The sequence below is a fragment of the Papilio machaon genome, chromosome 27 (assembly GCF_912999745.1).
Source record: "Papilio machaon chromosome 27, ilPapMach1.1, whole genome shotgun sequence".
Classification (NCBI taxonomy): domain Eukaryota; kingdom Metazoa; phylum Arthropoda; class Insecta; order Lepidoptera; family Papilionidae; genus Papilio; species Papilio machaon.
The window spans coordinates 1508101-1533823 of NC_060012.1; the positions used below are offsets into that span (position 1 = coordinate 1508101).

A 25723-nucleotide genomic window follows, 5' to 3' on the forward strand; every position below is an offset into this window, starting at 1 on the left:
CTCATACTTTTTTATGTTAGGACCCCCCAACTCAGTAAGTAAAACTATTTAACGACCCCCTAAAAATCTAGCCACTTTTTCCAAATATTTGTTTTTAATTGTGACCATTAAAAGATATTCGTTAAGTACATAATTAAGAACAAGGACCCCCTAAAAATTTTGGGACCCTCAAACACTTTGAGTACCACAGACTAAGTCAACTAGTTCATTTTAAGTACTTGAAATGGAGACATTGGAATTCTGATTGTAACAGACTCGACAAGATACCTCTCTGTCTTCTTTGCAGTCTTCGTCTTCTACAGTAGACCATTAATGCAAGGACTAGTAACATGTACGCTCCCGCTACGGAGATAGACACTAGGACCGCCTTGCCTGCTACTCCAGTTGACTCTGATGGTGGTAATTCACCTTCTGAAAAAAAAATGATTAAATAATTCACCTGCCAGACAGTAGTCTAATGTCCCAACACAGTGTTGCACTCAGTAAATCACTTAACGTCTCTGAGTACAGTGTAACATCTAGGTATGGATAATTTTTACCTGGATGTACGATCAAGACCAGTTCCTTCCGGTCCAGACCGGCGGCACTGCCCGCAGTGCACCCGTATCTGTCCGAGTCTTGTTCCACTGCATCCCGAATTAGTAGAGAACCATTCTTTAAGAGGAGCAATCTGAAAGATAATAGACTAATAGTATACAACTTTTCAAATATCTTGTCTGCTCAAGTACGCCTCACTACACCGTAAATTTGAAGTCTGCGCAGCGATTCGTGCGATGTTCCGAGCCTACAACATATTTGATAACTGCTGTATACATAAATAAGTCTATACTTATATTAAAAACAGGAAAGATCTGATTGTGTGTTTGTTAGTCTGCATTGAATAGACTCCGAAACTACGGAATCGATTTGAAATATTCTTTCACGGTTGGGAAGCTATACTATCACCTAGTATGGGCTATATTTTTTAAAATTTCGTTAAGTTTTCTCTAATCCTCGCGAATGAAGTTGCGGGCAACTACTAGTCAAAGAATAAACAGAAAAGTAAGTTAGGATAACTGGTGCTTTAAAAATTAAAGGAACAAAAATACAATATCTACGACTTAAATACCTTGAAAATGAAGCGTTAACTCCACCCTCTTCATCTACGTCATTTTCTGAAACCGAAAAAATTCGTGATATAATTAAAAAGTTTATCCGGACACGCGTATCTGTTATCCGGACACGTGTCTCTACTATCCAGACATGTGGCCTTGCCATCCTCTCTGCACAGACACGTGCAAATTCTCTAGTGATGCTCAACTTACGTTGTCTATTAAGAACGGTCAAGTTGCGATCCCAGTGTATAGTGGGCGGCGGATCTCCGGACGCCCGGCAGTCCAGCCGGACTGTTTGTCCGATGGACACGTGCCTCTGCTGTCCGGCTTCCGGTTCTATTACACGTGGCGATACTGAAACATAACAATTTATTATAATCAGTCTGACTTACCCTTAGTTTGCACAACACTTAATCTATATTTAATATGACAAATCCTACTTTTTAGATCTGTTGCTAGGAACCAATTAAGAAATTTGCATACTGCAATTATAATGGTTTCCATAAAAGAGTAAATCCATCTATACAATTTTTAAATCTAGAAGATTCTTAAGACCTACTCGGCAACTACGTCCATTCGCAGGCAACCCCTTTGTCACTGAATAAACAATGCGAAGTAAAATATTGACCGAGTGAAAGAATCAACGCAATGAAGTCCGACTCTCTTAACCAAGAATGATAGAGATAGATAGAGTCATACATCTAAACTTCAATGTCTCACTCACCAACAACATCCAGAGTAATCTTGGCGGTGATAGAATGATCTCCATCAGTAGCACGGCAGGTGTACTGGCCGGAATGACGGCGTGACGCATCCGTCACCAGCAGAGTTCCGTTCTGTGACGTCACTCCTTCAGGTAACGGGTCCTGTTCGTTCTGCGGAACATATTGTCATCCTTCTCATTATCTTTGATGAAACAGAGCTAGCTAGATATTGTAAGGATGTTTCTGCATTTGAAAGACACAGTAATAATGTTAACATACCAAAAACCATTGCACAGTTGGTGCTACGCCACCGGCGACTTTGCAGTGCACCTTCCCCGAGGAGTTCAGTCCCAGCTTGCGGTTATAGGGCTCCGGATCGAAACGCAGCGCGCCATCTACACGAAAAAAAACATTTGATTTGTGATATATTAAAACCAAGTTTCAAAGAATTTAAAAAGGTGTATTAATTGTCTTACTTAGATTTTTTTAAATTAAAACAATATTTTACAAAGCTATCTTCAAAATGTCTAAAGAAAAAAAAAGCAATAATATACCATTGGCAGCTCTATGTCTCCGGCTGGGTCGATGAGCTTTAATTCTATGCGCCGAATGATGTACATCTGAAAAATAATAAGAAATCAGCACACGCAGAGTTCACCAACATTTAAATTAAAATCCCAACTTGCTTTTTTTACTTTAACAATAGAAGAAGCGTCCTATATTAAACAAGTAAAGAGGTCACCACAGAACCTATTTTATATAATCCGGCATTTAATTTGGCACGTCGTCGGTAAAGTCCTCTTTTGTCCAACTTAGATGGGTTTTATATTGTCTCCACTAAATCCTACAAATTGCAATAGTTAGATATGTGCATTTTTCCTAGCATTTAAGTGTTATGTTACTAATATTATAAATCTTACTTCTTACTAATAATACGTAATATTATAAATGCTAAATTTTAGATGGATGGATGGATGTTTGTTTGAAGGTATCTTCGGAACGCCTCAACAGATCTTGATGAAATTTGGCACAGATGTAGAATATAGTCTGAAATAACACATAGGCTACTTATAAAGTTTTTTTTTAATTCTGCCCGAACATAGTCGCGGGCGACAACTAGTTAAACCATAATTATAAGTTTAAAGACTTTTCTGTCTTTGTACTCCGCCATTGTGTATTTAAAAATACTTTAAACCTGATCTACAATCAATATTTACGTAGCCACGAACTTGTGGCATGCTTGTCGACTGGTATTGCGAGCAATTAACTAATGTCCAGTGGTTCCCAAAATGATTTAGACACCCTGGAGTCTACAGAAGACAACATTTTAAAATAGGTCTACGCAGGTCTTAACCAGATTGAGCAACCTGGTACAAAGGTCAGGCTTCTTAAAATAGAACATTGGCTGGCGGCCCCCAAGGCCCGGAACGTCCCGCACTCTTTGTAGACTTTTGTCAATACTGCCCTGGGTCGACAAGATAAAAGTTTGGGAATGCCTGGTATAGTCAAACAAATATTTGTCTGTCCGTCCGTGCGGGGGCTAAGTGATAAGTGACGACTGGTCGCCACTCGCCACCCGCCTCCAATAAGGAGTGATGGCTAACAGGCCGGGGATGGACGGGGTATATTTAGTGAGTGTAGGGTAAGCATGAAGTATAGGACTTTGAGATAGTCCCGAATTAAATATATAATTTCAGTTAAATTGTAAGGTTAAAATACTTTCTGTGTATACAACTTGTATATTATGCTGTTTAAAATGAATCGATTACGTTAATTTTTTTATATTGACAGTCTAATATTAAAATGTTATTTTGCGATAATCTAAGTCTTCTCAAAACTATCTCTCGGCTTATTGCTATGATCTGTTAGGATGGAGGGTAAATATGAAAATAATTTATTAAAGGTACTTTATAGGCATAACATAACTTTTAACACTTTTCCATATCGGGGCGCAAGCGAAAGAAATTTAATAGATTACATATAGGCAGCTTCGAAAAAAAATTTACAAAAAATCCTTAAAAACAATAAATTCATAGTCCCCGTAGGAAGGGCATTGTCCAGAAGTATCGGCTTGCGTTTGATGTCGGGTCGGCGTCATAAACGCAGCGCATATGTTTATGTTACGCCGTCCCAGCGTTTTGTAGTTTTTAACCTGTGTACAGCCGGCGAACGAATCGAGAACAAACAAACGGATACCGTTCTCCTATGTAGAAAGTAGATAGAATTATGTTTCGGGATTAATAATATTACGCAGTGTTACCACATTTGCAAAAGTTCTCTTAGTCACGTTGAGAAAAGATAGTTCGACTGTACTCGCTTCGGCGGGTGCACTGCCTCGCCTCTAGTCTAGGACATCATAAGCGATATTTTATGCGACTTCACACCATACTTGTATGATTAGCCGGGGATTGGTAATAAAGAAGATGGTCGAAATTGTCAATGAAAATAAAGATTTCGACTTGAGGAGAAATGAAAACCATACTCAACACAAAATCATACATTTTACCATGACGTGGTTTCTTTTTTTTATAAAAGAAGGGAGCAAACGAGCGTCGAGATTACCTCGGTGATCGATGCGGACGTCCACAACACTAGATGAACTACAGATGATTTGTCGGCCTTTAAGAAAAAGGAACACTTGCTTCTTGAAGTACCCTAAGTTCTTCTACGGTCAATACTTTCTTTTGTGTCTACTTGGGTGGCGATTAGTCCCGTATTAAAACTTAATTTACACTTATCAATATGTCACCTATCTTTAGGCGAACATCCTACTGGCCGAATAAAAAATTATTTATAACACAAACATGACACTCTCTATTCGATATCATCTGTGTAGTACAGATAATGTGTCCTAAACAAACTGTAAGTGCTATAAATCCTTATCATGGACGCAAATAACTAAGTAGGATGTAAACGCTTGTAGTGATATTTGGAAATCTATCAAAAAGATGGTCACAAATATACAAAGCGTACACATACTACTTTGAACTCTATCTTTATAATAAGTTATTGTACTTTACCGTCGGCTTGTACTGCAGAAGCATGTACAAACATATCGTTATCCCTGTTTTGGCAAAGAAAGGGAGAGAGGGAGAACAATATGTTTTGTATAAGTTTTGCAGCAGAGTTTAAAAAAGACTTTCTGTCTGATGACGTAAATTTTATAATAAAATTAATAATATTTTGAAAATGTCAATATTACTTGGAACTAATCATTACACATTATTTTAGGTATAGGGAGAGGGGTAGGCTAATACCTCAACACACCATCGAGGGGGATGGCGGTCAAAAGTTGCTAATAAAAACAACGCGTGATTAATCAACGTCCCTCAAGTGAATTAATTTAAATATTTTACTGTGAACTATAAAAAGTTAGATAAATTAATGCTATAAACACTGATATGAATTTAAACAACTGGCCAAGATCGATTACTTATTTAGGCAATAAAAAGGAATTAAGCACGCGGGCGCCCCTCGCGGTAGTCTCGTGCACTACGTGGCGTAATGGCGGCGTTGCTATGGAAACCGCTCGTAAAATTTTATGACGCGCGCGCCCCCCCAGCGAAATTCTCCTTGGAAGTTACCATGTCGCTCCACTTGCATTAATATAGTTACCACAAATAAATAACAGAAAATATGGACAAGAAATGTTAGGTACAAGAAAATTTATCTCCCTTTTGTTATTATCTCGTAAATTTCTTCGGCTCAGCGACTTGCTTTTTAAAAATGACTTTATCATAGGTTATCCAAATTCATTTGCATCATTTCAACATAAAAATATTGCTATATTGATTAGGAAAACAACAAAACCTAAAAAAAATACAGAAAATTGAATCGCATTAAATGAAGATTGAGCGACACCTAAAGATAAAACGCAAAGTAAAACAAAATACATATTTCAATGATAATATGGTTCACACTAACTACTAGCACGAACAAAATGCTACTATTTCTATTTTGTAAAAGGGGAGTCCTGTATCTTCTAAACGCATGGCTATCCTAAGCTAGTTGTATTAGATTAGACAGAATCCATTCTGACGTGATGTTACAGCGTTGCAATTTCGATAAAGGGCTGTGATTCCAACAGTTTCGAGATATTTTCATATTTCCATACATATTCTAAATTCAAAATATATTTGAAAAGTTATTGAATATATATTGATACGAAATAAAGTCTGATAAACAAGCCAAAAAAGACAAAGGTGACAGAATTTGATTTAAATTGAAATCTTACTAACAGGTATCTGCGGAATGGATTAATGGATCTTAATGAAATTTGGCACAGATGTAGAAACATAGCCTCCTGGAAGAACGCACAGGCTAAGAATTAAGTTTATTTTTTAACGCACGGACGGAATCGCGGGCAACAGCTAGTTTTAAATAAGTCAAATTGAATATTTTGCTCTACTTAGTTCTAACACCAATTTCAACTGTCCAAATTCCTTTACGAAAAAAACATAAAATCTTAATTAGACAGAAGCACTTCGTGACAATTAAAACTTACCCTCTCCTTTCTATCCAACTACCACCATCCCCTATAATTCACCCCCCAAAAGTCGTAAACTCAGCTTGATGGAATTTGGACCCTTAAACGTTACATTTATAGATACGTGGAGACGCTTACGTTTTAAGGGTAGTCGTAAAAATACTTAATCTAAGTATTCCAGATATTTTAATAAACGCCTTTATTGCCATTACTATAAGGTTGATTATGACTTGAATGAGATGTTTAATTTTTTTTCATGATCGAATTAAAATTATGCAAGGGTGAAATTTAATACAAACAGTGGTCGATGATAAAGCAGAGTTTATAAACAGTTTTCTTTTGGGTTTCCACTGTTGACAAACATGTCAAATTCCCTCAAATTCCTTTTGGTATAAACAGTGATAATAGGATAGTTTTGTATCCGTTTCGGCAGTTCACTGTCGAAGTTTTCAAACTTCAACAAAACAGAATTTTCCGAATCATGGATTTCCAGTCATTTAAACCTACATAGGATTATCTTAATACATATATGGCCTCAATTTGACCTGATAATTTAGCAAACAATACGCTCCAAATTAATCTCATTACAGCATTCCACAATAGCTGGCACCAGACGTATTAAGGCATCATTAGTCATAACTTTATTAACGCAAAACTTTGTATCTAAGTCCTTTTGTGTTCTATACTGCGACACTTTTCTTATTTACATATTGAAAAACTGTATGAAAATCGTGTACAGCTTTTACTGAAAACTACGTATAATTTATAAATAAAAAGAAAATTTAACGTGAAAATGCATTTTTTTTTTCAGTTTGGTTAAAGATCATCGATTATATACTTTCATCATCAGCTATACGTCCCCACTTAGGGGCTCGGAGCCTACCCTAAGTTAAGGGTGACTAGGCTATAGTTAACTACGCTGGCGAAGTGCGGGTGCGGGACTTCACATGTATATTTTGAATTTCTTCTCAGATATGTACAGATTTCATCACAATGTTTTCCTTCACTGTAAGAATATCGGATGGATGTACATATGTAATTCGAAAATAGAAAAACACATTGGTACATTGCGGGATTCGAACCCAGCACCTACAGATTGCAAGATAAGTGTTTAACTCCTGAGCCACCAACCCTCCATATATAATATTCTTTTAAGTTTTTTAATTTTTTCTCTCTTGTAATTATTTATTGATTTTTGTATTGTCCTTCGGGCTGAGATAAATCATAAAACCACCCATTCCGTAATTAACATCAAACTTCCATTGTCTCAACGGAATATATTTAAGAAATAATATTTTCCTTTTTATATTCCACTTTATTCTGTACAGCCCTAAAATTAATTACCTAGGGCTGTCACCAACCGACAGACGGGTACAGTTATTGTCTACGTGCTTAGAATGAAAACCGAGAACGTATTATTGATGTAAGAATTCTTTTAGTAGAGCTATTTTTGAACTTTTATAGAATGTTTTAGTGTGAGTTTTCATTGACAAAACACTTGTATAAAAACAATGACGTCCTTATTTTTCTTCTGAATAAAATTGAGACAACAATATTCCTTTATATACATCTTTCGGCTGTAGAACTCATAGTTACTTAGTAATACCAAAATAAACAGCTTTCAGTCTTTTAAGCTCAGAGTTAGACAGAGATTGCAAACTTTTGTCTATTTTTTTATTAACACCTATAATAATAAGTTTTTCATCCGTATTCACATAGAAAAACTCTTAACAGATCTTGGTAAAGAGATTCCGTACATCTGTGCCCCCAAGTTTACCCGCAGTGGAATGTCTTAGTAGTTCTAGTTGGTTAGAATTGTGCAAACTTTTCTGCGGTATTATACTTGTTTCAGCCTAAAATGTTATACAGAACGAGATTTCAGAAGTTTTGGAAAACAGTGACCAAAGAAATAACGATGGAAACGTGATTTTTTTTGGACTATAAAATTAAATAAAGATTTGTCTACAATTTTTTTATACTACTTTACGATTACGCTTTAAAGAAGTAACCAATAATTCAAAATTACTCAAGTAATAATCTACAGGATGTTACAAAGTAACGAAAATTTTAGAAAAAAATTTCTTCTTTAATTTCGGAAAAAAATAACTAATAGTAGTGAGAAAAGCAGTCGCCTTGCATAGCTTTATTGTATTGTACACAAATAGAACATTCTAGAACTTTCAAAAACAATCTCGAAACTCACCTATTTGCTAATGGAAGCTAAACGAAGATTAACGTAAACCAACTTACAACTTATTGAATTAGGAGTCGAAGTTTAACCCCCTACAATAGCTAATTACATGTGCACCTTATCACATTGTGATAAGGACTATATTTCCTTGACATTTCAAAGGTCAGTGAACATAAATAGGATGAGAGAAAGTATCAGTGTTAGGGGTAATTTACACATTGCGTTCTTTGACGTTAAGGGAGCGTTCTCGGCGTTAAGGGTGTGTTCTTTGAAGCCGCTAATTAATTAGAAAAGAAAGGCGTTATGAGAGGAAAAATTCACACGTCAAACTATAAAGTTACTTTGCAGTATAGGGTAATATTTGAAATGATTATAACTTTCAATCCGTAGGTTTGTGCTGCCAAAACACTAGTATCAAACTTTGGCACCTCCTTTTTTCTCCTTTTACTTGTAATGTTTCAAGCACATAAAAATCTTTAAAAGTGTTTCATTACCCTGGTATTAATTAATTAAGAAACGGCTTAACTCACGTTTTGATCGTCCGGTGGCGGCACCGACTAGTTTCGGACCCATCGGGGGTCCATCTTCAGGGCGAGTGTTTAATTCGAAGACTTCGCGGTCGCGTCGCGTCTCGCACTAGTCGGTGCCGCCACCGGACGATCAAAACGTGAGTTAAGCCGTTTCTTAATTAATTAATTATGATGTCTCACGAAAGTTTAAACAATTTATTACCCTGGTATTTTTCATGTCACATAATAATTAGAATAGCTTAATAAATCATCCTCTATAGTCTTATTAAATAAAAATGAAACATTGAATTAAATGAAACATACTCTAGTTAAAGATACAAAAAACAAAATAAAATCTTACACGTGTAGAAAATAAGTTGAATTTTTTGGAGCATTCTTTTACGTCACCCAATTTTCCTCGAGTTTTTTTGTGCTTTGTATCAAATTTGGTACGTGATGAGAAATACGTGCGGAAGGCTCGTGTTTTTTACGTAATAACCTATTTGTTCGACATAAGAATGTTAAAAATAGACAAGGCTTACGATCTACGATTGTTTTCAAAGAGTGTTAAATAAGGCTTTCCACTACCACAACACGCGTCTAAAAAATATTGATATGTTTTTTTTAAGCAAATTACATATTCTTACAATGTACAATGTTTCGGCAGAATCTCACGAGTGACGACATAAGAACGAATATAAGAGTTACATCAAATGAAATTTCCACGACTGATAATGAACAACTTTTAATAGGCAATTTATAATTACTCTATTAATTTAGTTTTGTACAAATATTTAGACAGCAACTGTCTTCCATAAGTAGAAATATCCTACAAATTAATTTGTAATAAAGACACCTGGCAACCCTGGAGGGTTGTTCTTACCAAGTTTGGTCACGTTCCGACCTAAATTCGTCGCGCAGACGCGAACCACCATCTGTTTTGGAGTGGGTAGAGAAAGAAATTTTTAAAAGTTTCGTACTTAATACTTTCTTATATATTTTTTATTTAACTTGAGTTTACGAAAATGAGACGATATGATGGTGATCATTAGACCTTTTTTCCTACGTAGGATCGACATCTTGTACTCTTCCATGCTACATCAGCCGTCATAATTAAATTCACTCCCTTCTTACTTAATCCTCTTTCACACAATCTGTCCATCTATATTAAAACTTATTTTACTAATATTATAAATACGAATTTGTAGTTGTATGGATAGATGTTTGTTAGAAGATATCTTCAGAACAGCTTAACGGGTCTCACTGAAATTCGGCATATATCGACGCTGGAAAGCATAAACGCTGTAACCCTTGAAATCGCGAATATGTTTTTCACACGTTAATAATTTCAACCATTATCAAAGGATAATGATTTTATTATAGGTTAGCACAAACTACACAACATTGCTAAATACCGCATGCTTGTAGGCGTATCAGCTCACGAGTTATCATTTTTTGGCTCTCCTGTAAAGTTCATACTTTCGGGGTTACAGCGTTTACGCTTTCCAGCGTCGATATGTAGAACATAGTCTGAAAATACACATAGGCTACTTTTTTTTATTCCACATGAACGAAATCGCGGGCGATTAAAGGGTCGAGTAAAGGGGAAAGATTTGATTGTTTTTTGGTTCATGGCATTGAATAGACTCCTAAACTGGTGAACCGATTTGAAAAACTTTTTCACTGTTGGTAAACTACACTATCCCCAGGTGATGTAGACTCTATTAATTAATATAACTAGATTTTTTCATTCCGCAAGCACGAAGTCACGGTCAAATACTAGTATTATATAATTAAAAAATAAGGCAATAAAAATAACAAACAATTAAATATAAAAGTTTCAGTTGATAAACCATACACGTATTAACACGACGTATTACTACGTAAGTTATCAGACGTCCATTAAAAGTAACCAGCTAGTGTGAAAGATTCAAGTTGCTAAGCTAAAGAGCGAAGTAATTTAACTTAGAAAGTCTTAAGACATCGTCCAGACCAGACTTATTCATGCTTTATTCCTTACTAATGGCGGGATTTCGCACTTGAAATGTTAAGGCATGTAGCATACAGTGAATGCGAAACAAAAGCGATACGTAATTTTCACTACCAAGGCACTATTAAAACATGTCTCTACACAAAAAAATTAAAGAAGCCAACATCTTTTATAACAAGTTTGTTGAGAGTGGAAACCCAATATATACACAATTTTCATAAGATATAGTTTCTTGTTTTGAGTTTAACTATTATTTTGTTGAAACTATGCTTCTTTCTATTAAAATTAGTATAGCTTCGATATTGTTTCGCTTTCGCAACAATGTGTTAGAAGCCTAAGAATTGTTTTTATGCTTTCCGAGATACAACCATGGTGAGAAATGTTTTTTTCGTATCGAAATTTAAATAAGACTTTAATGGGGGGGAGTTACGGCAGATTAAACATCAATGCGACGTCGGATTTAAAGCAAATGGTTAGATTTTTTTTTTTTTTCAAGACGTGAAATATATTTTTTTACTAATGATACTATTAAAAAAAATAAGAGATGTATTGCTAAAATAACGAAGTGACATCTGCAATATGTCGAAAGGTTGCAGATGCTTTGCCTACTTTGGAACAGATGAGAGCAACGCACTCATCAGACGAAACGTGGAATTTTTTTATTTACTTACTCAGAATGTATATAGTAGGCTCGTTATTTATTTTTCCAAACTCATCATGCTAATATCATAAATACAAATGTTTAGATGGATGGATGGATGGATGTTTGTTTGAAGGTTTATATATGAATTTCGCACAGATGTAGATCATAGTCTGGAAGAACATATAGGCTTATTATGTGCTTTAATTCAGCGCGGACGGAGTCGCGGGAGACAGCTAGTTACTGCATGAATATAAAACGTAGTTTGTTGTGATAGTCTGTTAGTCACATTAGCGTTAGTTACACTGAAGTGGAAGTAACATCTAATAAAATTACAAACCAGGACCGAAATGGGAACTCACGGTTAACAAAAAAAAATATGTCATGACATTTCTTTTTTTTTCAACCACTAAAATGTGTATCACTTAATATGGAACAGTTTTCTTTACCTTTACGATGTTAAACAAACAAGTGTCAAAGAAGTTGAATGCAACTGTATTAGGTTTCCGGGTACATTATGTAAATTTCTCCCGGGACCGGGGATAATAGAGTTTTGATCGTCATTCCAGTTATGGCCCCGGGATCGAAGCATTGTATGAATCTTAATGATATTACGATTATAACGGCTGTTTTTTATTGGCGATGAAATCGAAAACACGATTATTTTAGTTTTGAGAAGGAAAACAAAAATGGTTGAAACTATTTTATTAAACAAGTATATCCAATAACAAACATGTTTGGGAAACACTACATGCGCTAAAATTATATTTATACGTGGCTATTTTTCTCTTGTTAGTAGTACAGTAAAAAAAAACAATCCAAAGTTTCGTTCATAAGTCGTTAATCAAATTTGGAATCAGAAAATATCTAAAATTATCGTCTGAATCGATTTAGCAGATAACAAAACATCGATTCCAACTGGCCAGTATCATTGAGATAAACCAGAGACAATCCTCTTTGCTAAATGCAGACAACGGAAATGAAAGGAACTTTAGAACGCGTTCAGAATATCTATACCATTGCTATACCTTCAGCTTTTATATTAAAAAAAACTTTTTTAGGTTCAAAGCTTTAACAATCATTAGTCTACAGATAATTGCGATGTAAAATGTCAATTTTTTTTATTAGCAAAAGCACAAACGATTCAGACGAAGAAAACCCTCCCAGACTTCTATAGTCCTCCGTAAAATCGGAAAGAATACATCTTTTTATGTCCTAAAATACGCTGAAAACTCGAAGAAAATGTTCGGACTTGAAAACCATTTAGAAGTAAGGCTGAACACGGCAAAAACTTGCGCCTTCTTGCGTGAAAGATGCTTTTTAAAAAGGATAAAAGTTTTTCAACAAGACGGTTTTATTGTTTGGCACATTGTACATCTAAGTTTTTACACAATAAGAAAAACTTGGCTTAGTTATAAAAGTTTATTATCATTCTTACTAATCTTTAGAAGCAGTATTTTTATACAAAAAAAAAAACGAATCCATTAAAACATTCAACAGGAAAAATGTATCTAAGAAACGTAAACAATTAAATGTTAGAACTCTTACGTTTGATCTTTAATGGTGTTAACGAAAGGCAAAGAAAAAAAATCGAGTAACGATTTGATACATTATAAGGAAACAAAATTCAAATATTGGCAATCTATCTGACCTCGTTTACAAGGTGTTTAAAAAATTACGTTAAAAATTCTCAAAGGCAACTCGACAGCTGTTATATGCAGCTGACAGGCAAACGTCTCTTCCGGTTTGAGCCAAAGCGTACCGTTCAGAAAAAACAATCGAATCTAAATGGTTTCAGAACGCATCGCGAACAGCCGACGAAAAACAAACAATAGCCCGAACGAGTTTAGAACAATAGGGAACGTTCAAAAACTTTTCTAATCCACTAACGATTCGAAAACTATTTAAAAAAAGAACACGGCGCTCATATAAATTATTCCAGGCCGGAATTTTCACGAACCGAACAATGCTCTGTCAATTTGGTAACGTAAAAAAACTAGCCACACTGACATTCCCGCGTGGACAAAGGGCGCGAAAAAAGTGCGCCAATACGCCGACTGCGGCCATGTTTGATTTCGACTGTCAGCGCTTATTTTTAAATAGTTTACGACAAAAAATTGCCAACTTTAGAGATCTGTACAGATTTTAGAGGAACTCAATTAATAAAAAAATATAACAATACATACTTCGGAAGAACGCTAGTGCATAACTGTAAAGAACTTTTGAAAATATTTAAAACAGTATTTACTTTGACAGAACTAAAAACAGCTGTACTTGCAGCGTAAATTTCTAGTTTTTTCAAGAACTTGTTTTGAGTTTAAAGGTGTTGCAAACACATTTGCAAACCAATCGAAAGTCATATTCATCTGGATATCAAACCGAAGAGAAAATACTTGGTAGAAAAAAACTGCGCCGCGGGCGTAATGACACGTCTACCCTCAATGCTCCGTCCCACTCATGATAGTACATTATAAAAGGGACGGACTTACACAAAAGAACGCTCCCGTATTCATTGGTACGCACGGAGGCGACGAAGCGTGCACTAGACTAGTCGATGACGATGACATAGGGCTGTTAGCGATGTCAATACGAACTGTCGATTTCGATAAATTTTCAAGATTTTACTACTTAATCAGTAGTAAAATTACTGGCAAATAATTATAAAAGATAAGTCGTAAAAGTTTTTACTATAGTCTACATTCTGAGCGAATTAGTTTAAACCTTTTAGTGCCAAGCTACCAAATGGTATCCAATGAATTTGTATATTGCAGATAGTAATCATTCTAGATCACATATTATGAAATAACCTTAGATTATATAAATGCTTAGAACTGATACGAATAACCATGTGGGTAATACAGTTCACTAAACATTCAAAATTATCGATAAACGAGCGCATCACTAGGTTCAAAATAAAACCTGCCACTTGATGACTCCATCCCTATCTAGGATTGGTACCGCACTATACAAATCCTGCATTCACCCCTACTGGGACTGCAGCCAACTTTTCACCCACCTTATTTACAGTTTTGTAAAGACTTAATTTAATTTGACGATGTACGCAGAGTGGTTTAATTATGTGTTTAGAAATCATAGATAATGTGACACTTCTTTATGCGCTATAGAATTATTTTTTTATGAATACACCGCAATGAACAACTTTATTTAGTTGAATATCTTTACAAACACTATCACACTCATCGTTGGTTTCTGAGACCATAATCATAATATGAGATTTACAGGGATTTTAATCTCAGAAACCAACGATGAGAGTTATGATGTTATGATTACATAATAAAAAAAAAACAAAAAAATGGGACCCATCTGCAAGCACTTCCTTTCGATTAAAATAATTTTAATCGGACCACCAGGGGCGGAGATTCACAGTAACACACATAAAAAAAAAAATTCAGTCGAATTGATAACCTCCTTCTTTTTGAAGTCGGCTAAAAAAAGCAACACAATCTATATTTCTCAAACTAATACACCACTAAGACCTCATTTTCTTTCAAATCAGCTACATTTCATATTTAAAAACTTTACAACGTATACTATCAATATTCTTAACAATGTCTAAAATAGTTATAAGATTTGTAACAATGTTTATCAATACTACAAAAAACGTTTAGTGGAAACCCTCCTTAAGTACAGAGAACCCTTGTGAATTCTTGCTGTTAAAGAATTTACTTAGTTTAAAAGGCAATTTGATACTATTCGTGCGTGCAGTAAACACATTGATCCAGTACATGCACTGTATTACATTCACGCTATCACTTTAAAAATTAGACCGAGAATATAGATTTCATAAAAAAAAATCATTGCTAATTGTCTCTGGTATTTTTAAAGGTATGAAAGTGATGGCAACATATTTACAGGTGTTTTAGAGTTTTTTTTATATTACAAGGTGGCTAACGAGCAAGCGGCCACATGAATTCGACGAAATGGCGAAGCGACCGCTGCCCATAGACATTCGCAATTGCAGATGCGTTGCCTACCCTCAATCTACGAAGGAGGAGACGGACAAAAAGAGAATATTTAACCTTCCTATGCATCTCCTCCTCCATCCAATCCACCTCCCCTTCCCATCCATTCCTTATAAGAAAAGGGTGGGAAGGGAAAGATAACTAAGATTAGGCCTCCGGCACCACACTCATCAGACTGTGCGCGGAATTACTTCCACTTCACGCCTGTCTTCTGTGTGGTCGAGGTATTTCACCGGGCTGGTTTTAGAGTGAAATGTTAATCGAATCAATAATAATCTTTAAAATCCCTAAAATCAGTTTATCATGTATAAATATTGTAAAAAAACTTCCTGACAGACAGACGGATAACAAAGTGGTCCTTTAACGGTCCCATTTCTTCCTTTCCAGGTACGGAATTCTATTAAAAAAAAAAATATCATCATCACCAAATCCTTCTACGAGAACAACGAGGAACAAAAGAGGTCTTAAAATCAATAACTTACAGTACTAATTGTCGTAGTGAGAGGGCACACATCATAACATGATTTAATTCTCCCCTTCCTTTATATAATCAGAGACCCTTTTGTTTTAAGACTCGAGGACAATTGCACACATTGCTATGTCTTTCAGTTTATTTCAAATATTATTTACTGACTTTATTTCTTTTCGGCTGTAAATGTCTAAAGGCGAGTTAATTTTAGGACAATATTCCAAATAATTCAGGAATTATGTTGTTCCAAACTAAACCTTAAACTAAAAAAAAAAACTTGAGAGGTGTCAAGGTACACCCGGATGGAACGAAGTTCCTTTCGATTAATTAGTGAAGGAATTGTAATAAAAAAAAAATATTATTTTTTTAAGTCGCGACACCACACTGTTCAATGCGAAATAGAAATGAAAATATCTGGCTTGCTTTCTATAAGAGAAAGAGAGACAGACAGAGAAACATGCAACGCCGCACAGCTTACAATAGCAAAAAGTGTCGTGACAACTTTTCGTAAGAATTTTTTCCGTCTAGCCCCCTTTCACAACGCGCGATAAGGAACTTCGTTCCAAAAACACTTATTAAGCTAAACTTACTTGTTTAGAAACTTTTAATGAGGTAGGTAAATAATGTTAGTATCAAGTAAGTAAATCTAAGTTTTTCTTTTTAAATTCAACGGTCCTATTCAAAACATTCAAACACAAACCTCACTTCGCATGATCGGCTCTCATCGAAATCTCTACATATTCATGTCTACGCATTGAAAGACGAAAAAAAAAATCACAAAAGCCCCGCAAACGCCCGCCCAAACAATGATTTCCGTTTCCGCCGCCAATATGGAAACCGGTAGCCTTGACTATTGAAAAACGGACTAGGCAAAGAACCGCCGCGCTATTATACTAAATACATTCTGCCACTAATCTCGAGGTGTGAAGTATGGACAATTACACATGTGCATTACATTTGTCCTTTATGAACGCATACTGACTTATACAAGTATACAAAGAAGCAAATATATAAAAACTTGAAAGGTGTCAAGGGACACCCGGATGGAACGAAGTTCCTTTCGATTAATTAGTGAAGGAACCAATGTTTATTCTATGAATAAAAAACTTAAGTCTTCACAAGAAGTACAAGAAGTATTTCTATGAATTTTCGTTATATATTGTCACTTCGTTCCCATGGTGATATAGCAAAAAGTGTCGTGACAACTTTTCGTAAGAATTTTTTCCGTCTAGCCCCCTTTCACAACGCGCGATAAGGAACTTCGTTCCAATAATATAAACAAATATATAATAATAGAACTCTTTGTTTGTTTTTATTTTACAAAAAAGAAAGTGCGCTTTACAGGTCCTGACTTTGAAAGTCAAAGCCGGATAGTTTTCATATCTCCAACGCTTTTATATGCGAGTGTATTTACATAGACGCGAGAAATCATCTCTGGTGTGTCAGTTGCAATTAAAAAAAATTGCAAGAGTATACAGAAAGATGTAGTGAAATTTTCATGCACATGTTACCAGCAAATCATGTACGCCGTCGGATTGTAATTTGCCCTGACATCTCGAAGAGTCTATAGAAGAACTATATTGTCAACTAGCTGTCGCAAGCAACTCCGTCAAAAAAAATCATAAGTAGCCCATATGTTCTTCCAGACCGTGATATACATCTATGCCAAATTTCATCGAGATCCGTTGAGCCGTTCTGAAGATAATTTCAAACATACATCCATCCATCCATCCAAACATTTATAATATCAGTAAGATTGTGTTTTAATTGCATAGCAAATGAACTTATTGACAAACTGTAACGTATTTTATTCAGACATTTTGTAAAGCTGGCACTTTTGACAAAGTGTCATAATTTTCTATTAAAATATCATCTTTACATTAGTTAAATTAAAATAGTATTCGAATGGTATGCGATATGAAATTTACCGAGACAAGTTACAAGCGACGTTCACGATTTGCTGGCGACACATACCTTTTTGCATGTGTTGAAATCAACAGTGCTGTACTAGAGCGGGTATTAATGCGTAAGCCAGCGTAAATTGTATAGGTCTAAAATAACATCGGTGGTTAAAGTTTTAATTTTTTTCAAGTCTGCTTGTCACATGATATATCTGTTCATCCAGACATGTACAATGCTGCATAATTACTGGTGCGAAAGACATTGAAAATTTTTATGAAAAAAAAAAAAAAATAGCAAGTCGAACAAAATAGACGGCTCACTTTTCAATGCAATTCTTTTTGTACAAACATTTTTACATATCTACAGATCACAACTAAAAATAAAATATGTCGGATGAAAAATACAATTTGAAAATGCTTAATAGAAAGAAAAATAACTGACACGCTATTAGAATACTACGTTTTCACTGAATAAAAAAATTGTATTTTATCTATATTACTAATATTAAAAATGTGAATGTTCTGATGTATGGATGTTTGTTTGAAGGTGTCTCCAGAATGGCTCAACGGATCTTGATTTCGCATTTATTTATTAGTAAGATTTAATCTAATATATAAAATTCTCGTGTCACAGTTTTCGTTCCCGTACTCCTCCGAAACGGCTTGACCGATTCTCATGAAATTTTGTGAGGATATTCAGTAGGTCTGAGAATCGGCCAACATCTATTTTTCATACCCCCCCCCCCCATTTTTTAAATGCGCGCGGACGGAGTCGCGGGCGACAGCTAGTTGACTATAAATATATATACGGCATCGACAAAGTCGTATGTGACAGTTTATATAAAGTCAAAAGGTTAAATCGGCGCTCTGTTAAAGTTAACGCTCCGATTAACCTTCGGCGTAGGTTCGACGTCGCGTTGTTTTTGACCGGCGGCGACCTTTTGTCTTTCAACGCGAAATTACGTTAACTTTACACGTAATTCGTACAATGACACCTCTCATTCTTTTATATGGAAAATGGATAGCTATTTGAGAAATAAGTCATATTGCAACATACATGTAAATATTGAACGCTTGTTTTTATAATTACAAATATGTTTTTCGTATCAATATTACATGTACCATTTTGTAAAGTAAAACGAACTCAATGACAATAGTCCTAAGTCATAATTTGTTAAAACAATCACTTAACTTGCATTGTCTTTGTTAAAAGCGCAACGGAACAATAAATCAGTGTAAAATGTTTGTAACATATAAATCAAACGATATCTACCGACACTGCCAATTTGATATGGCGGCAACTTCAAAAGTAACCGATAGACACGAATGCGTGTGTTCAAACGCACACATATATACATAACTAGTGATGGGTTTTTATATATCCATCTTATAGATTAGATAAAATTCGATTATTCATTTAAACTACATTATACATTTTTGGAACGAAGTTCCTTATCGCGCGTTGTGAAAGGGGGCTAGACGGAAAAAATTCTTACGAAAAGTTGTCACGACACTTTTTGCTATAGTAAGTATGTTAACGACGAATGAGCGCTACTTCACCATGGCAACGACGTGACAATATATAACGAAAATTCATAGAAATAAAATGTACTTCTTGTGAAAACTTAAGTTTTTTATTCATAGAATAAACATTGGTTCCTTCACTAATTAATCAAAAGGAACTTCGTTCCATCCGGGTGTCCCTTGACACCTCTCAAGTTTTTTTTATATTTTGTTGATGCATACGACGTCGTCATACAATCGGCTGCTGCTGCGACGATTGCGAGGGATGATACTTTGAAATCTGCAGAGCAACCTATTAAAGCTGTCGATACCGATTACACAATGCAGTCCGTGTATGGCCGCTCTTAGCAACTAATTGCTAGTATCCGTAATTCTGATTTCTTAGCTAATATTCCTCTAAATATTTAAAACTTGCTTCCCCGTCTAATAACATAGAAAATCCATCAAAAATATATAGCTATCCAGACGTAAAAAGAGAGCATTTATTTCTTTTATTATCTTTTCAATCTAGAGTTGCGAGTCCCGAAATTGTACGCTTCATCAGGTTCAGAACTAGTCCGAACCGACCGGTTTTTGATAAACCAGTTACGTAATCGTCGGAACATCAAAATGTTTTTATCCTTTTCGACAATTTAGCAAATAGGAATGTTGAGATAAAAAGATTTATTCGACTCAGAGATACTCAAATTCTTAAAAATTTGTTTGAATAAAATACATTTTTAGAAAATTTGCCCTCTTTCTAGAATCCATGTTTACTTTGTAAATTCACCATCTATCTTTAGTAATTTTACTTAATTAAAAAAAAACAGATTAGAAAAAATAAAGTCAATTATGTCTAAAAAAAATATAATATAAAAAGTTACAAAAAGTATTATAATCTTTACTAAATCTTGCAAATAATCCCATTTATTTAGCCAGTCTGCTTGGTAGAGGTTCCCCTCCATCCCATGGGAGTAAGGAGTTCGAAACTGTGTTCATAATTCAATGACGTCACGGGGCATTAGCGTTACTTAATTATTAAGCAAGTTATGACGCGTATTTCTTTTACCTTTTTAAATTGCCTTTCGTCTATTGTTTCTACAATTAAAGAAGGTTCTTCGGACAAGAATTGAAAAGGTAAGGTTTATACGACAAACAATATTTTTTATCGTTCTTTTTGAATTGTTTTTTATAGTTTTCGATTCAATTCTTGCTTACCTTCATATCCAGAGCTTTGTAGAATACCTGTAAACAAATAAAAACTATTAAATAACTTCCTAAAATAAACATAATTAAAAAAAATCTATCATTTCCTTGCAATTAAAAACTAAATTTAAGAAAAAATAAATATAAAAAAATAACGAAAGTCAAATAAAAATCAAATCAATACCAAAAAGCCGAAGTACATGGGCAAGATAGTTTGATTTCGATACAATAATCAAAAATCCCTATGAAAAAGTTAAATTTTTATTATAAAACATGGCAACCGACGCCATAAAATAATAAAAATCTCACATATATAAACTCTTTTCTCTTTTGGCGCGAAAACGTTAAGCTGCAACGAGCAACAGTACACTCATACATTCAGCCAGCATTGCGGAGTGGATCGAAACGTGGGGAAAACATAACAAACTGTAGTCCAATTTAATCCGACTACAAACTTACGCTTGTTACACACGGAACGAAAGCAAAGCGAAACCGAAACGAACGCGAAACTAGCATGGATTTGGTGCGCTCTAGGGAATGATAACAGTAGATCAGTTTACGATTGCTATTGGTATCTTTAGCAAACAGGATCGAATACGAAGTAATCTCTGCGTTCCGCTTTCGTAAATCTATGTGCTACAGGCTTTATACTTTGCGGTAGTAATGCATCGCTTTTGGACTTGTGTGTTACAGGTATTAACGTTACACGGCCGCAATTAAAACGCCGCGGCCACGCTAACGAATCGCAGCGACACTCCACAGCTCGAGTAGTCTGCTAGTGTCGGTACTGCTATAACGTTACGTTAAACGCTATTTTTTTGTATATTTTTTTTGCTTTTAATTTTAACGTTTCACGGTCGAGTGATATCGTTTTAATTAAAGTGTTAATTACTTTTGCGATTGATATTTTTGTAAATACGCTTGAAAAGATACGTCGAAAGTAATGCGGTTAAAATTGAATTTGTTCAAATGATTTTAAAATACTGTTTTTAATAGAATTTCACTGCTTTATGTGGATAGACAGCTTTATACAGTCTCTTGAATTGACGGCATACTGCCATGAAATAAATACACATACAGTTTGACATTTTATCTCTTCATCTCTTTTACTATTTTGAAAATCCAGCTAACATTTTGCACAGTACCGAGTTGATAATAAAATTTTTATACAAAGTATGCCGTTTGGATTTCATGCTTATTCCCAATATACGAAAAAAAATGATACCATTAGAAATACAGGCCGTTGACAATGGCAGAATATTAAAAAAACATTTCTGTTATTTAAAAAAAAATGTTTACAAAATATAGTTAATGTTATTTAAACATTGTAAATCCCATCCCTACTATGTTCTCATTACAGGATCTCACATGCGCTGCTGACACGTCCGACACTTGGGAATAAATCAACGCGGAGGCAACATCGTTAGAAAAAAAAATTATACTCGCTCACTGAATGTGGAAATACGGAAACATACCAAGTCCATAGTTTTATTAACGGAGAAAAAAATGACTGCATACTTTTGTAGCATTTGAAAAAAATATCATACAAGGTTTTTTTAGACACTGATGACATTTTTTTTCAAATCTTATCCGAACAATCTAATATATAAAATTCTCGTGTCACAGTTTTCGTCACCGTACTCCTCCGAAACGGCTTGACCGATTCTCATGAAATTTTGTGAGCATATTCAGTAGGTCTGAGAATCGGCCAACATCTATTTATCATTTTTTTTAACTGCGCGCGGACTGAGTCGCGGGCGACAGCTAGTAAACTATAAATTTTTTGTCAAATTCTTTAATAGTATGGGACTTGATTCGCGAAAACAGCTCGTTGGTGGGTTGCCAGCCATCGAGATGGTGTGGATGACGCCTGGTGGTCTGTTGTGTCGTGGATGACGAAACTCGACGACAGAGATTGTTCTAAAGAATTCTACGGAACACTCCCCGTGGTATCTACGGCGCGGTTTGATTTTCTGCTTTTGGGAATTTTGATGATAATCTTAATTAAACAAGACCAAATAATTTGAGACACAATTTTTTTGTGGTAAGGATATTGTAATGTATGGATATTTTTTTAAATACAAGTACAGTTTTTTTAAGTAGAACGACTTCCAATCTTATTTATTTGGAAATATTTCACGTAACAAACTAAAAAGTACTGTTTGATAGGATGAAGTAGACAATTTTTGACATAAGAACAATCCTTACATAAGTACAATATCTGCCTAAAGCAAAGAGACCCGTCCAATTTGTAAAGCCCCGTCACCTTGCCTTGTAAAGACAAATATCCGACAGGTCGGTGTTTATTACATAAACAAGGGAGCGAATATCATGTTAGCGTGAGTTTCCACTGTCAAAAAACTTGCATAAAAACGTATTATATACTATAGTTATCTTTGAAAAAAAAAAAACAGAGACAATATTTGTAGAAACCCAATTCTATTATTTTAAATCTGGTCTTGAAACGGTGTATAATTTTCGATTACTCTCAAAAAGGTCATTAATATTAGAAAAATAATTCATTTAATTTAACTATAAAGGATACGTCACGTACCATTGGCGTTAATGCTTTTGTTACATGATCGAGACAGATAATTGGAACAAAAGAAGAAAGAAAAGAGACAAAAATGATTATATTACCTTGAATAACGTCAAGTGTATGTACACAATTGTCAACGATTCCCGCAAGAAAACTATTTCCTTTTCTAATCAAGGGAGGGAAGATATTTAGATTTTATCAAATACCCACCCTTCTTACCTTATCGTACTTTCTAAATAAGGCCGTATACAAAACAAACAAGTGATACAGAAGATATAGCCGTCTGCTTCAAACACAAGGATGTAAAGTTAGACAAGCAGACGCATAGTTTTTTTTAAGGTAACACTAAATTTTTTATAGATATTTTGGACACCTAAACTTAAAAGTTATTTTCGTCAATGTTTTCACCAATATCAATAGTTGAATAATAACCTCTAATACACCTCATAATACGAATAACTGCCGCATTCAGTCATTAATTGGTCACCAAGGGAGTAGTCCCTTTAGTGTAGATTAAATATAATAAATCTGTGCTAAGCGACTGTTATCATATAGCTCTGAGTGCGGCACTTAATTCTGTAAGGCAGAATGACAAGGCACTTACTCGAATATCTCATTTCCCAGCACCAAACAAAATAAGCCCTTCAATTTTTATAACGAAGTGTGCACAGAACGAAAAGTGAGTGCTTGTTATTTTTTTTTTTCAAGTTCCCGTATAAACATTTAATACACATTGTAACTATTCTACGTAACAGTATGAATGCGCAAGTGGTTCCAGACGGAGATCCTTGACGGTTGGTGGAAAAAAATCTTCACGAACCAAGTTAAGACTCAAAATGTTCCCTTAATTTTATTTAATTCCAGAAAATTCTCAGCCAACAAGTGCATGCAGGTTCTTTGGTTTCGATTATATCCCGGTTCGTTTGCCGTCTAGAATATGAAAAATAGAAAATATTCTACATTTTTTTTTAAATGCCGACTTGAAAACTCAACAGTAGCACGCCGGTTCGACGTTTGGAGAACTCGACGCGAGTGATACGTGGGTAGTTTTAAAAGTTAGACTTTAAACGTGACTAGTAAAGTTGAATTCTGATTAGCGTCGTACCAAGTTTTCTGTGGGTTGGCGTGCGGTACAAGTAAATAAAAATAGATATAGAAATAACTTCTGTGAAACGTTTTAATTCAGTGTAAACATTTTAAAGTTTCATAAAGAGTTATAAAAGTGTTGACAATAAATACGTGAAAAATAAAACAAACATAATTTAAATGAAAGCGTAAAGAAAATATAACTGCATTTTTTAATCATTTTTGCGGCAACGTGACATACTGCGCGTTCTATCTGTGGCGAGTTAATCTATGACACAGTTTGTCAAAAATTCAATCAAAGAGTAATAGTTGTAAAAACTGTTTTATTTTAGTATAAAACCAAAGAACGGTTATTTCTAATGACAAAATCAAAATCGCCATCGTCCATCACTCAAGTCGCGGCTTTATAACCGGGGGTTGAACCGAGCTCGTAAACATGTCGGATTTTATAGTTGTGCTCCCCTTAGGGCGCAGGGTTACGGCCCCGTTGCGTTAGGGCGTAGCGGATCGGGTTTTTTCTTCCCGTACTCTCTGATACCTCGATTGCTTATCCCGTGCCTTGGATGGCCACTTTACCCAGGGTAGGTGACGCGTGAGAAGAGGCGCTTGTATTCAATTCAAAGAGTTCTTCTAGCAAATGTCTGTAGCTTTTTATTATAAAACATTAACTGTAACATCCTGTAGAATCTATAGTTAAGTCTACAGATAAGGTCAGAATAGCAGATTTTATTAATTTTTTTTTCCAATGACCAATCAAATTAAAAGGTATCTACTAAGCTAACAAACATTTCTTCCTTTAAATCAAATGATTCTCAAACACAAACACCTACATTTTCTTAAGTTAGGATGATATTAAATAAGTAGTTTTGTAAAAAAAACTAATAAATATAAATTACGAAATAAATTCTAACCTATTTTAAATATAAAAAACAACAAAAAAACTCGTAAACCTCTTCATTTTTCGATGTTAAAACCTACTTAATTCCGTACGGTTGAAATAACAGATCAAGTTATTGGTTATATATCGTTAAAAAAAAACTTGTTTAAGAGCCATCACTAGCATTGAATCGATCTCAATCAAAGAGCTCATCAATTATTTTATCGAGAGTTTATTTGCAATTAAAATGCTGGTATCCGTTGAGTTGGCTATTGAAAAAAATATATGAGAAATACATCAAATATTATGAAGCTAAAATTGTCATGTCTGGTAGTTTTGAAAAGGTGTTTATGTATATGATGTTGAAAATATTAATTTAGTTTTTTTTTTAATTATAGAACTCCGATAATACGAGCTAAAGCTCGTTATAAATGATTAAAAATTTTGTCAAACTTTACGTGTTTGTCAAATCATTTGACAGTACTGTAAAAAATCTAATATATAAAATTCTCGTGTCGCGGTGTTTGTGGTTAAACTCCTCCGAA

The 25723-nt window shown here is 34.7% G+C and overlaps 1 protein-coding gene across 1 annotated transcript in view; it reads right to left on the bottom strand.

Annotated features, from left to right (window-relative positions):
- LOC106708095 (tyrosine-protein kinase-like otk) overlaps positions 1-25723 on the bottom strand; it is a 39878-nt gene that overhangs the window by 7172 nt on the left and 6983 nt on the right. Inside the window, exons 2-9 of the mRNA XM_045684665.1 lie at positions 20689-20715; positions 2353-2418; positions 2078-2193; positions 1819-1969; positions 1305-1448; positions 1109-1154; positions 540-670; positions 268-411 (exon numbers count right to left, since the gene is read on the bottom strand). Coding sequence (XP_045540621.1) covers positions 268-411; positions 540-670; positions 1109-1154; positions 1305-1448; positions 1819-1969; positions 2078-2193; positions 2353-2418; positions 20689-20715 — 825 coding nt within the window. The remainder of the gene's footprint in view (positions 1-267; positions 412-539; positions 671-1108; positions 1155-1304; positions 1449-1818; positions 1970-2077; positions 2194-2352; positions 2419-20688; positions 20716-25723) is intronic.